This window comes from Talpa europaea (genome assembly GCF_964194135.1).
Source record: "Talpa europaea genome assembly, chromosome: 10".
NCBI classification, from domain to species: Eukaryota; Metazoa; Chordata; class Mammalia; order Eulipotyphla; family Talpidae; genus Talpa; species Talpa europaea.
Window position 1 is genome coordinate 13,423,397 of NC_140077.1, and position 15,161 is coordinate 13,438,557.

Here is a 15,161-nt window from a genome sequence, read left to right on the forward strand (position 1 = left end):
GATTAAAGAACTAGACATAAGACCTGAAACCATAAAATATATAGAAGGAAATATAGGCGAAACACTACGTGATTTGCACATCAAAGACATCTTTACAGACACATCACCCAAAGCTGTGATAGTGAAGGCAAAGATAAACAGCTGGGACTATATCAAATTAAAGAGCTTTTGCACAGCAAAAGAGACAATAACAAAAACAAAGAGAAACCCCACCAACTGGGAGAACATTTTTGCACCCAACACTAATGATAAAGGACTGATCACAAAAATCTGCAAAGAGCTGATGAGTCTCAACAACAACAAAGAAAATAATCCAGTCAAAAAATGGGCAGAAGAGCTTAAAAGAAACTTCTCTGAAGAGGAAATGCAAATGGCCAACAGGCATATGAAAAAATGTTCAACATCACTTGTCATCAGGGAAATGCAAATCAAAACTACCATGAGATACCATCTTACACCAGTGAGAATGGCACATATTAAAAAAACTAGCAACAACAAATGTTGGCGAGGGTGTGGAGAAAAAGGAACTCTTCTGCACTGTTGGTGGGAGTGCAAACTGGTCCAACCACTGTGGAAAGCTGTGTGGAGATTTCTGGACCTACTAAACATAGAGCTTCCATATGACCCAGCAATTCCACTCCTAGGTATTTACCCAAAGGACACAGAAACATCAATTCCAAAGAACACCTGCACCCCTATGTTTATAGCAGCACTGTTTACAATAGCTAAGCTTTGGAAACAACCCAAATGCCCAAAAATAGATGACTGGGTCAAGAAGATGTGGTACATATATACCATGGAATATTACTCAGCATTCAAAAAAGATAAACACATGCAATTTGCAGCAACATGGATGGCGCTGGAAGGGATCATGCTCAGCGAAATAAGCCAAAAAGAAAAAGAAAAATACCGGATGGTCTCACTCATAGCAGGAATCTAGAAAACTTAAATAAGGGACCAGGAAAATGAATAACTATAAGAAAGTGAAAATCAAAATCAACAAAAAACTATGAACCAGAGACACTTTTAGGGGGGCGGGGGCGGGAGGGGAGGGATTGGGGTCAGAATGGGGGGCTGCAATTGTATGGGGAATATAACAATAAAATTTATAAAAAAAAAAAAAAAAAAAGTACAAATTTAAAAAAAAAAAATAAATAAAATAAAAAAGGAAGATGTTCAAGTGTTTTAGAAGATTACAAAAACATGCCTTTGCATAAGGAGAAGACATCCTGTCCTGTGAAGAAGGTGGTGTCTACCAGCCCTCATTCTCTCTCTCTCTTACTCCCAGGGGTGAAATGCCCTACTTTCCACTAGAGAATAAATAGTATCAGGTCATCTCCCTTTGCCATTTTGCAGATAAGAAAAAGTAAGATACTAAGAAGTTATCATTTCAACACAAAATAAAACCATCAGGAGGCTGGTGAATTATAAAAAAAAAAAAAAAAAAAAAGAAATTACATGTTTAGACTGTGGTTCAAAGAACCACAATTATGTTGAAATGGCACAAAGACAAAAGGATGTACTATAACACAATAGAAAAAAAACTACAGCTATAAGCAGAAAATAAAGATTTCCTAGATTCCCACCTCAATCATGAATTAGCTATATGCCAATTTACTTATCACATCTGGGGCTAAGGTTTTTTCACTACAAATTAAGTCACTGGAAAATAATCACTTTTCATTTCTTTCCTCCTTTGGAAACAGATTCCTCCCCATACACCCCTCCCCTTTACAACAATGTAAAAGTCATTCACTATAAAGGATATATATATAGAGAAAAGAAGAAATTAAAGATTACTCATAAATAATTCTTACACATTTTGGTAAATACTGCTTATATGTATGATATAAGTCTATAGACATTTAATATATAATTAAGCACATTAAAAACAACTTTAAAAGATATATTGAAAAAGAGTTTTACATGCTTTAACTTTTTTCTACTTAGTAAGTTGAAAATGTCAGCTAGTATTTAACATTCTTTAGACTACTGTTTTCAATAGCTCCATAATATTCCAATAAGATAAATTACTTTTAAAAAAAGGGAAATGTCTATTAATAACTTGGTATCAACTAAGTAGAAAGCTCTACAATAACTATCCCTACAGCTATGCTTTTATGGACATTCAAGATAATTTCGTTAGGACAAATCGCTAAAGGTAAGCACAGTCCTAAGAGCTTTGTTATCTAAAACAAATTGCCCTGAAGTACTCTTATTATCAGATTAGACCCCATTAGCACAAAACAAGTACCCATTCACACAGTGATAGAGAAAACATAAGTATTTGCACATGTTCTATTAATAACAGCTTTTACCCGCTCTCCCCATCACAGAGACTTACCTTCATATTCAGCTTACTTAATACTTTTGCTCTGGAGAAAATTCCAAATGGGATTTTATTGATTCGATTGTGTTCCATGTTCAGGGAATAGATGGTAGAAAACTGAGATGGACCACCTACTGGATATAACTGGAAGCAATTTCTAGCTAAGGTCAAACTATTCAGTTTCACAAGACTTGATAAAAGACTCTGTAAAAAATGAAACAAGCATAAGAACTATAACAAGACTTATTGTGTACAGAGCAGCAGTCCCAAACACAAATGTCTCAAAGGGCCCTGAAGGGAACAAACATTAGAGGCTGGGTTGGACAGATCTGTAATGCCTCACCCAGAATGACAGTCTCTCGCCTCAGCTCTAGTCATTGGTTGCCTTTCAACATAGGTTTGTGGAGCCAATGAAGTCATCTCTACATTTTACAAAAAACCAAAAAATTCACTAATTTGATATCTCCTGATTTTTATTCTTTGATTTTAATTTATTTAAAGCACTCAGTAAATGTAAAGAAAATATGTCTGCAGGAAGAGTTGTCTTATCGTAAGTGGCCAGTTGGACTCAGTCTACACAGCAGTAACTATCAGTTAGTCCTGGGTGTGAGTCCTGACTCTGACACTTGCTATGTGGCCAATACTATCTAGGTGTTAGTTAAGTACCAATCTCTAAATTATTTTTAAGATAAATATAATGCCTGGCACAAAGTAATTTAATGCTTTCATTTAGGAATATTAAATTCAAAAAATGATAGTACATCCTGACATTGTATGATACATTGCTCTTCTATGTGGTAAAACTTCTAAGGGAATATGCATCTACCAAACAAGTGTATCACCCTATCTCCCCTTATTTCAGTCTCTTACCATGTAACCACAGTACTAGGTATTAAGGTATTATAAAATAAATCTTTGTCATTAAGAAAAATAAACCCTATTTAGAGAAATAAACCATTCAGGAAAAAAACAGGAAATGGTATATAACTGCACATAATCAATAATAAATTATATAGACTAGGCTCTCACTATTTAATGTCTGGTATCAGCATCCCCTGAGAGCTTATTAAATTGCAGACTCTAAGGCTCCACACCTACAGAATCATAGTATGACTCTCAACAATATTCCCAGGTGATTTATTACATGCTCATACATATGTTTGAGAAATACTGGTATAGGCCATCAAACAGTTTTGAAACCTGGCTCTATAAGTAGCTTGTGACTTTTGGCAAGTTATTCTTCTTAGTTTATCCATTTGCAAAATAACACATTATTTTATCGGTCATAATGAAGAGTTTAAGAGATGACATATAAGTGATGAAGCTGTAAATTCCTTTTCTATTTAAATTCAAAGAAAACAAGAAATAGTGGAATAACAAGAAAAGCAGCTCTAGCTCTAGACAGATAGGTCTTGAAAGATGAAAAAAATTTAAATAGTCAGATAAATAGAAGAAAACCTTGTAGACTGAAGTAAAAGCCCAAGGAGAAAACAATCAGTGGAGGTGTCTCTGTGCGTGTGTGTTTTAAACAATGTTCATATTTCAACTATTTTCCATAAGGAAATTGAAGACTTGGTATCTGGAGATATCAGCTGATTTGCAAGGCCAACTGAAGAAAATATGTAACTATATAACTGAAGGTGCACTTTTATGGTGAAATGAAACTTGCTCTTTATACTAAACATTAAAGAAGTGTCTCCACTAGTATAAACAGATAAAAAGTAGACAAAGAGTGCTGTTGAGAAAATTGCATGGCAGTAATTTAGGAAAAATATCTACATCTTTCTTTACCTAAAACAAATGAGTTTTATTGCATCTCACGGTTAAAACAATATTCTTACAACTGATTACTTTATTGAACGGATATGCTTCAATGATAAAATGTTAATATCTAAGGCTATTTGAAAAGGGGTAACAAGGAAACTCTCTAGCCTCATTCTTAGATTATACTGTGAAGCTTTGAGATTGCTTATCATTGTTTTAGAGTCAGTCACTTCTGATTCCTATCTTACTTAGATCCTCTGCTAACCAGTTTTTGTGACCTTTGGTAAACTAGATAATCAATATCATTTTCACCATATTCCCAGAAAAATATTTAAGGCAACAAACGTGGCCAAGAAAATAACTTCTCTTATTTTCCTATTTGATGAGATTACTCCAATAACTAGTAGGATTACAGTAAAAATTTAAATGGGAAAGAAATCACATATAGCGTTCCCAGTCTTTGCTTTGAGCATACATGTTTAAATGTCTTAAATTGCTTGATCTTATGTTTACATTGAATATAGTCCATTTTCAGACATCAAATGGAACAGTAGAGTCATTTTGCAGGCTGTAATTTCAGCAATATAGAGAACCCCAATTGAAAATCACTTTCCTGATTTTTCTTGTCGAACTCAGCTTGAATGTCTAGTAAGTGCTGTTTAATGGATTTTATTGTTTTCCTTATTGTGCTTATTAAAAATGTAGATAATTACACATTGGCTTTAGGCATATGTTGCTTTCAAAGCACAAAGTACTTTCAAATATGACTTACTGCTTTGCCATATTTGGACAAGGCCAATCAAGGGTCTTCTTCTCTATTTGAAAATGGGCTGGTTTAAACATACACCCATGTGCACACATACACACTCACAAGCATAAACACACATACCTTCCAGAGCCAAACTTAAAGAGAGCTGTCCTCACTAAAGTTCTCTAATCAAAAGTAAATCCTGGGGGGCCTCCTTGGTGGTGCAAGGGGTTAATCCTACACTATGAAGCAATCCGCAGCCTCTGCAGCACGAGTTTAATCCCCGACCGCCAGGGAGCAACCCACATGGTGAGGCAGACCTCTCCTGACTCGCCCGCTGCTCCCCTCAGTGGTGTGTTTCAGTCAGTCTGCCTGTTCTGTTCCCCACTCTGTCTCTGGTGGATCCTCTCACCCCCCGCATCTCTGGCCTGTGCCCCAGCTCTTGTATGCATAAATAAATAAATCTTTAAAAAAAGAAAAAGTAAATCCTGGTGGCACAAGGGGTTAAGACGCAACACAATGAAACTATCCACAGCCAGTGCAGCACAAATTCGATCTCCGGCCAGGGAGCTGACCCACATGGTGCAGCAGACCTCTCCTGTCTCGCATGCTCCTCCCCTTAGCAGTGTATTTCAATCAGCCTGTTCAGTTCCCCACTGTCTCTGGTGAATCCTCTCACCTCCCCCCCCCCCGCACCTCTGGCTTGTACCCCAGTTCTTATATGCATAAATAAATCTTTTTTAGAAAAGTAAATCCTCACTTTTTTGAGTCACAAAATAAATATGAAAGTACTTAACACAATATCTGTATCTTAAGAGGTATCCAATAATTACTGCTTTGCCATATTTGGACAAGGCCAATCAAGGGTCTTCTCTATTTGAAAATGGGCCAGTTACTAGTATCTCAGTTACTATTAGAATGGATGTTGTTTACTTGCACAATTATTGCTTATTTGTACCCTTCCTTTTTTTTCCTTGCACAAGCTAGTTAGTAGTCTTTTAAATTTTGTCTTTCTTCTTTTAAAACACCAGCCCCTGATTTTATATTTGGAGAGGATATAAATTCAAAGCTATACAGAAAGAAAAAGAAAAATACCGAATGGTCTCACTCATAGCAGGAATTTAGAAAACCTAAATAAGGGACCAGGAAAAAGACTAATTACAATAAAGTAAAAATGAAAATCAACAAGCAACTATGAACCAGAGACACTCTATGGGGTGGGGGAAGGAGGGATTAGGGTCAAAATAAGGGGGCTGGGAATTGTGTGGGGACTATAACCAAGATGAAAATGCATATGTTGTGCAAAAATGAAAAATGATGTAAATATATATATAAAATAAAATAAAATAAAATAAAAATAAACATACACCCACGTGCCAATGATCTGGGTATTGCTGACAATCTGCTATATCTCAGACCAAGACTGGATATATATAAAATAAATTTTGAATTTCTCATTTTGTGAAATTTGACACTCTTTAGATTTAGGCATACTGACACTATAAAGGGGTCAGTGTTAAACTCATAAATCAAACCTAAAAGGAACCCATCAAATTATAATTACTACAAATCTGTAACTTCATCTACCCAATTGTTCTTTATAAATCAAAATATAAATTTGAAAATTTTTTATCCAAAACACCCTTATTTTTAACTCTCTTTCTCTCTCTCTCACACACACACACGAAAAACCAGTAACAGTCTAAACATAACAGTTACTTACAGAAGATATTTTGAATTGTTAGAAAAAAACTTTGCAAAGCTTATAAATCCACAAATTCACATTTCCAGCTTTTTGTTAGATTACAATAAGATTTGCTTATTAAATAACCACAAGCAGATATATAATTCATTGGGTATGCTAAAATAATAGGTAGCAAAATAGAAAAAGCAAAAGTGAGAAAATAATAAACACTGAGGAAAACAGTCTATAGAAAGTATAGAAAGAGTACTATATCTTTCCCAGTTGACATCTAAGCAAAGTAAGTGAAAATCTTTTTCTAATAGAAAAATCAAATTAAAAATAATTTATTTGAAAAAAAATAACAGATTCTGGTGATAGAGACATATGCTAAATAGGCTCTAATATTATATAAGCAAAATAATAATTTGGGTAATAGGAGTACTGTAGGTAATATTAATCTTTATAATAGTGTGTTGTATGTAGTTCTTTCTTTTCATTTATCATCCATCTACACTACTTTTTCTTTTTTTAATAACTGAACAAGGTGCGGTAGTTAAGTTTTGAATCCAGTCTGATACCCTTTCCTTAATAATTGTTATCACCACTTCCCAAAATGACATCAGAAAGATGTATGTGGTGCTAAAGAAGAATGCAGCACACTGATTTTCCACCTTGGCTTTTTCCTTCCGCACAAAAGAAAGAAAAAAATATCATTTTTTTAAATGTTCCTATAATCAGACATATTCTTCCTTCTTTGGAATTTTTACCACGGTGGGAGCTAGTTATTCATAGCATACTCACAATCATAAAATTATTTACCCTGTTGTAAAAATTTAGTTTCTCCTGTCATTATTTTGCAGATTTGTTTCTACTTCTTACCTCTGGTAAAGTAGAGATGTTATTATTCTCTAAATTTAATTCTTCAAGTGCACTGCATTTTGCCAATGATCTGGGTATTGCTGACAATCTGTTATATCTCAGACCAAGACGACTTAAGCTGGACAGGTTTCCTGTGAAGACAAAAAAGGAAATTAATACTTTCATTTTTAAATCTAGTGAGTCTCTCACTGTCTCAGGCTATCAACCAAATATTTATGAATTACTCTGAAGTACTATTTTAGCAAGATCCTTAACTTCTATTACCAAGGAACTACATTTTGTCAATTAGTATGAAAATGAAATACTTTTGTGTCTACTTGTCTTAGAGAAATAACGAAATGCACAGCATTTGTAAGTCTACAAATATTTGCAATAATTTTTCTCAGATACGCAACTTCTAAGCAGCCTATTTTTAGATATCACAGAGGAAAAAGAGAACAAGTACAACTCTGTATTCCCCCTACCTCACCAAATAATTTTTTTGAATTACAAAATACATGAATACATTTTTCTCTCCTCCCTAGATAACTACAATTTATAATCTAACATGCAATTAATGAGATCTATCTCTCAGCACTTTTTGTGTGTAGAAAAACTGGGTTATAGAGCAGAGGTAGGGGGAGGTAAGAAGGTTCACCAGAGACAGAGTGGGGAGCACAAGTGGCAGATTTACTGAAATACACTGCTAAGGGGAGCAGTGGGTGAGACAGGAGAGTCTGCTGTACCACATATGGCTTAGCTCCCTGGCCGTGGATATGTGACATATTACCTCTTCCGTGTAACAGGTCATAGAAATATTTTCTTATGAGTAAATATACATAGAACTCATTTTATTTAACCATTAAATTTTTTAAGATTAAATGATTTTGTTTGAAAAGAGTATTCTGAAAATATCATACATAATTTTTCACCTACACATAAGAAAACCAGACAGTATGTGATAAAATCAGTAATGAAAGAAAGACTGGAAAGAGCGAGGATTATTCACAACAATCTCAAGCCTCAATCATAAACTTTGTCAGAAGTAGAACCAGAAGGAGTATACCATCCCACTCCATTTAGCCTGTCTGTATTGCCTCTGAAAGGAAAGAAAGTATTAGAGCTAAAATAAACTTCACTGAATTTATCAACACATTCCTTCTTCTGGGCCTTAGTAAGTATCTCAAGTTCTTCCTCAAATACCTTCCATTTTTTCAAATCTTAATCCTCACCAATAACTCCAGTAACATATTGATGAATGGCATTGATGATTCGCTCTAGTTTCAAACTTCAATGAAATCACTGTGGATAATGTCTGAATTATCAGGAGTTTGCCTTAACTCCCGCAGGATGTACGCAGTGTATCCTAAACTACTGTCCAGCTCCAGTGCCAGTAACCTGAGTATTCTTGCATAACACAAGGAGTTACACTGAGTATACTTAAAAGCTGTGGTGCCTACAGTAAGGCCTCAGACTGTGGATTCCAGCAAATCTTTGTTTTTTAATAACAACATTGCTAAGTAATGACTTGTCAATGACACCATTATTTCTCTTCTCACTTAAAGACCAAAGAAAGTGCAAACTTCATTTTCATCTTGTTGTAAGACTGGTCCATCTAAAGAACACAGTAGCTCCCATTTTTCGTTTTATAAAGTATTTGTAAAGCTAGCTCTTCAAATCCTGATGCAACAATACCATCAGATAACTCTGGGGATAATTTTGGCAGTAGGGCTATCACAAACATTAGAAACTGCAATAAAGTCACCAAATGAAGACATCCTATCAGCCCCTCTTGCTCTTGCATATGCAGTTGGTATGGGTATAAGGGTTTGATATGGACTATAGACCAGGCGGATTTTTGCCATCATCTTCACTGAGTGCAGTACCTGCTGGTCTGGCATGTTTGAAAGAGACAGAGGATAGAACAGCTAAAGTTTGAGTTCCTTCACCAATTGTCAACATTCAAAGTATCATACAAGTTTATAAATCCATTTAAAATTGCAATGGGAAACTTGGGATTCAGTATGTACAAAAAGGGCATCTGAGATACTCCTTTACTTAGTATTTCCTGAAGTAATCTGAAATTGCTTTATCCTACTGTACCATATGGGTATCATACTATGCCTTCAAAACTAACTGGCATCTAGGCTCCAAGGAGACATCTTCATTGTTGGAGTTCTGTATCTACATGGAGACAGTCACCTAGTAAGCTGGTTCACACATGACTGTCACACAAGCATCGTTTTTGGTAGCTACTCTCAGTAGCAGCCTATATCAGCCTGTTCAACAGCCTCTCCAACAGTTATAGCTGGAGAAGCCACTGTCTGCACAAAGGGATAGAGATTATAAATGGCATCTCTTACGAGACAGAAATTAAGTCTGGCCAAGTCAGTACCTCTTGGTATATTACGAGCCAACATTCCGCATGAACTGCAGGATGCACACACCATACCGTACCCTGCTCCCAACATTTCAGGAATCCCATCAGGTGAGGGACATCTTTGATAGCCAGACAACCATCCCTGAGAACTTTCGCAGTCCCTCCAGAAGCAACCAGATTCAAAACCCATGGAAACTAGACTTCTGGCAAATCCCACAAGGTCAGTTTTGCCAGGGATACTACTGCCATGCCTGAAGGTGGTGGGGTTCAAAGGCATGTGGGAGCAGCCTTGCCAATGCCAAGTGTGGAGGATAACCACCGTATTCTTTGATGTGTGTGTACCATTATCTATTTAATCATTCCCCAATTGATGGTGTTTGTTTCTAATATTTAAAAAAGAATTCTTTAATGAATATCCTTAATACATATGTCCTTGTGTATGTGTGACAAGTCACAAATTTCATCTCCACCAAAAGTGAAGGCTAGTGCCCTCTGGTCACATCCTTTCAAAATGGGGAGGGCAGGGGAAGGTATCAATGTTTTCCCTTGCCTACTCCATGCTCTTGGCCCCTACAGCTATAGCAAGATTTGCAAAGGTAAAATTTTTTTGTAAGTAGTGATAATGTCTGACTGTGAAGAACTTTTTAAGATCTTCTGATAAAACTTTAGTTTGCTAATACAGTTGAAGATAAAAGGCAAACGCTTGTGAGAACTGGAAGTAGAAAAGACCATCTTTCTCCTTACTCTGACCACCACAGCCCTATGGAAGAAAGCTGTTCCACTGTAATAAAATGGCTGAAGCATTCACTAAGGGGACTATGAAATCTGCTGGAAGAGGAAAGGGCTTTTTAAGTAGAAATTCCTCAGAAATTTTCTTCATCAACAGGCATGCCTCATTCAATCACTGTTTACAGTAGAATAGTAGATGAATATAGTACCATATCCATTTTTTTTTTTAATTCTCACTGAAACCTAAAAGCGTCCTGTGGTAACAGATTAGTATAGTAACCAAATTCAATTCAGAAGTACAGTCAATAGAACAAGAGTCCAAGAACTTCTCTTCCAAAAGCAAAATAACTCTAAGTTTCTCACTTTTAATATCAGAATAGGTTTCCAGAATTTGAAAATTATAAAATAAAAATGGTGTAGTGAAATTACCACACACTAGTGCTTATTTTAACAAATTTAGTGCTTATTTAAACCAAATGGCACTTTCAATTTTCCTAATTTTTCCCTCCTTCCAATCCCTCATTTTTGTGGGTATAAAAGAGGTTGAACTTAAAAAAAATGTACTCCATGAGAATATGCTATTCTGACAAGGAACCCCACATTTGTAAATGCCTTATCATTTCTTGAGAGCATGGTATTATAAAACAGTCATCCATACTTTACCAAAACCCATTGTTATAAGCAAAATAAAAGATGAGAAAAATAAGGATGAAATATCCAAATTCTCTTACGCCAGAAGAAAAAAAACTGACCTCAGAAGTCTGGTATTTACTGTGATTCACCCTCTGCAGTGGTTTCAACTCTAACCTCTTTTAATGAGCAATGAGAAGTTTTAACCACAAACTAAACAGCAGTCTAGAAATCAAGTCAGAGCTTGCTTGAACCATTGAACCACTGAAGCTATGAAATAAAACAATGTTGCTGGGCTTCTGCCTATAAATGCAGTTATCATTACTAATCACCTGCAGCTTGCATTTAAGTGCTTAACTTTTACAAATAATTGTTGTATGTTTTGCTTTTACAGGTTTGCTTTCTTGTGCTGTCAATTTTTTTTAAATATAGCAAATTTTTTAAATATAGCCTATGAATTAAAGTAAGATGCTTTCAATTTCTGCAATTATGATCAGCATCTGTAGGTTAATTTAGTGTAACTTTTGAGTAAGACTAATTCAAATAGCCTTAATCTTATTTTAATAAAGTAGCAGAAAATCAGCAGGAAGACATATAGTTCTAATAATGAAACAAAGTCAAAAATACATTTTTTCACAAACACTACATTGAAAAACTGAAAGCAAACAGAAACACAAAATAAAAATTCTTAAATGTCAAAAACCACAAAAAACACCACCTTTAAAAAGAAAACTAGTAAAGTTGTATATGTAAGTTATACTGTAATTACCTAAAACCTATTTACTAAAACTCTACTTGTTGGTATAACCATAGTTAATGTAACAGTTCTTCAGAGCCCAGTGTAACAAAAAGACCTCTGTGAATTGTTCTGTGCTCCAGCCTTGAAGGCAAGGTCTTGCTGCATATTTCTCTCTTTATCTCATTTTGAGAAGAAACAGAAAATATAATGTTTGTTCTACTTCAAATTCCCTACCTTCTTTGTCATAAAACCCTTAAATTATCTCAAAAGTCTTTACAGTATCAGGTTCACAGTTTGAAACAAAATTATTTATATTGAAGCTTAGTAATTCCTGAGTCCATAGGTAATTCTTGAATTTAAATTTTTTTACACAAAGAGAATGTATTTTTTATTCATTAATAGAGCAGGCTAAGGGTTAAATCAGAGAAACCATAAATATCTCTTGAAGCACTCTCTCACTAAACTGCAACCAGCTTTACCTCTCACCATTTCTTTCTCCCTCTTTTCCATATTTTATGAGCTGTCAGTTATCTTGGCCTAGAAGTAAATGACAGTGATTATCACGAAAGAATTATCAGTAGTCTAGAAGTACTCACTTTAAAGGGGCCTAGTTATGGGCGGCGGGGTGGTGGGAGAGGAGGGGGGTGTGTGTGCGAAGAAATTAAGTGATTTTTAGAAGATTTTATTCTCAGTTTAAGTTTAAGGCAAGATTCTACAGTCTAAGGTATAGAGTAGGGCAGCTACTTATTGCAGGGCTAGCATCAACTCTCTAAAACAGAGTGGGGAGCAGAACAGGCAGACTGACTGAAATACACTGCTGAGGGGAGCAGCGGGTGAGGCAGGAGAGGTCTGCTGTGCCATGTGGGTCACCTCCCTGGCAGGGGATCAGGGATGGGGCTTGTGCTGCAGCAGCTGCAGATTGCGTCACAGTGCTGACGCTTAACCCCTTGTGCCACCAGGGAGGCTCCTGTTTGCTTTTCATTTTAATTTATACTTTTCAAGAACTAGACAAGTAATACAGAGAAGTATCAGAATTATATTCCAATTAAGTAAGCTGTTCTTCTCCAACAAATGAGAGGAAGAATCTCAAAGGTCAATTAAGACTGTTAAGATTTATAACAGTTCAAAACTCAAATCTCCAAATTTCTCACTATACCTCAACCTTCTGATATACAATCAAAATAATATAGATAGAGGGCTGGAGAAAGGGAATACAATTATTTTCTTTTGTTTTAAAGATTGATTTATTTATTTATACAAGCACTGGGTACAGTGAGAAACGCAGAAGGGTGAGAGAATTCACCAGAGCCAGAGCGGGGAACAGAACAGGCAGGCTGATGAAGAAATACACTGCTGAGGGGAGCAGCAGGCGCGGCAGGAGAGGTCTGTCGTGCCAAGTGGGACACTCGCTGGTGGCCAGGGATCGAACCAGCGCTGCAGAGGCTGCGGGCAGGTTCGCAGCCCAGCGTTCAACCGCTGCACCACCAGGGGAGGCCCCAATTATTTTTTTTTTAAAGATTTATTTATTCATGCATACAAGAACTGGGGTACAGGCCAGAGGCACGGGGGGCGAGAGGATTCACCAGAGACAGAGCGGGGAGCAAAACAGGCAGACTGACCAAAATACACTGTGAGGGGAGCAGCAGATGAGATAGGAGAGGTCTGCCATGCCATGTGGGAATCTCCCTGCCCAGCCGGGATTGAACCCATGCTGCAGAGGCTGTGGACAGCTTTACAGCACTGTGCTCAACCCAGAGCAAGCTATGATGCTGTTCTCCTCCATCCCAGCTCATGGGCCTGACCTTTAATATCTTCTCCTAACTCCTTTCAAGGGGTCAGGCTGTAAGTCTCCTTTGCAGCACTGGTTCCCTCATACACGAGTCTCTAATGAAGCTTTGCCTGGTTCAACTACACCTAGCAATCCCTGGTAAATTATTTTTCCTGGAAGGTAAAGGATCCACTCCTTTGGGTTGGGGCCTATAACGTAACCAAACAGATTAAGAAAAAAAGAGAAGACACAAGTTCTTTGGTATTAAGAATTAGAGATGTGGCACTGCTATAGACTATAAATTAAATTTTTTTTATTAACAATTTTATGCCTAGTAAATGTGACAAGTGAAATGAATATGTTCTATAAGACACATGATAAGGGTTTTTACAAGGAAAGTAATAATCTAAATATCCCTGTACCTATTAAAGTTAAAATTAATTTTAAAAAGATTCCCACATTGAAAACTCTAACCCAGATGGCTTCACCAGTGTATTTACCAAATACTAAATGAAGAATAATGACAATTTGATATAATCTCTTTCAAAAATTAAAGAGAACACCTCCCAATTTATGTGGCCAGCATTAATTGAAACTAAGAAAATATAAGTTTTACATTATTATAAATGAATATATTGTTTTTTCAAACCAATTTAGTAAATCTAATTTTCAAAATTTGTACTAGACTGTATCCTTTTCCATTATTTCTTCTTGGCAAACAATTTCAATCTTATTATCTGGGATCTTATCTAGTTCAGAGAAATATAACATTATACTGTATCAGTTGCTACATTATATTACTTCTATGCTCTTTCTAGAACTTTTAGTCCCTGTCTCCCATGACTTTTCTTCACTTATTTTGCATCTGTGCTTTTTGTTCTAGAACTTAGGGGACTTCAACTTTATTCTACACATCTCTTCTGTTTTGGTCTTTGGATGTATTAATATTATACAGCATTTTCTATTACATCTTATTTGGCAAAGATTTTTAAGAAGTATATTCTTTGATTTCTTTTGTCACAGAATCTGATAGTTAATTAAAAGTTTACTTTAAAATTCTTTAAAAATTGTTTCTGTTTCACTACATGACATGCACCTCAAAAATATCTTTACAGACACATCACCCAAAGCAGTGATAGTGAAGGCAAAGATAAACAGCTGGGACTACATCAAATTAAAGAGCTTCTGCACAGCAAAAGAGACAATAACCAAAACAAAGAGAACCCCCACCAACTGGGAGAAAATTTTTGCACACAACATTAATGATAAAGGACTGATCACAAAAATTTACAAACTGCTGATGAAACTCAACAAAAACAAAGAAAATAATCCAGTCAAAAAATGGGCAGAAGAGCTAAAAAGAAACTTCTCCAAAGATGAAATGCAAATGGCCAACATGCATATGAAAAAATGTTCAACATCACTTGTAATCAGGGAAATGCAAATCAAAACTACAATGAGATACCATCTTACACCAATGAGAATGGCACATATTAAAAAAACTAGCAACAACAAAAGTTGGCCAGGATGTG

At 35.9% G+C, this 15,161-nt stretch overlaps 1 protein-coding gene across 2 annotated transcripts in view; it reads right to left on the reverse strand.

The window, feature by feature from the left end:
- Positions 1 to 15,161, reverse strand: part of SHOC2 (SHOC2 leucine rich repeat scaffold protein) — a gene marked incomplete at both ends in the record, with an annotated part of 35,662 nt that overhangs the window by 8,821 nt on the left and 11,680 nt on the right. For both annotated transcript variants that reach the window (XM_084246256.1, XM_084246255.1), the window contains 2 exons: positions 2,345 to 2,533; positions 7,405 to 7,535. In XM_084246256.1, coding sequence (XP_084102382.1) covers positions 2,345 to 2,533; positions 7,405 to 7,535 — 320 coding nt within the window. The remainder of the gene's footprint in view (positions 1 to 2,344; positions 2,534 to 7,404; positions 7,536 to 15,161) is intronic.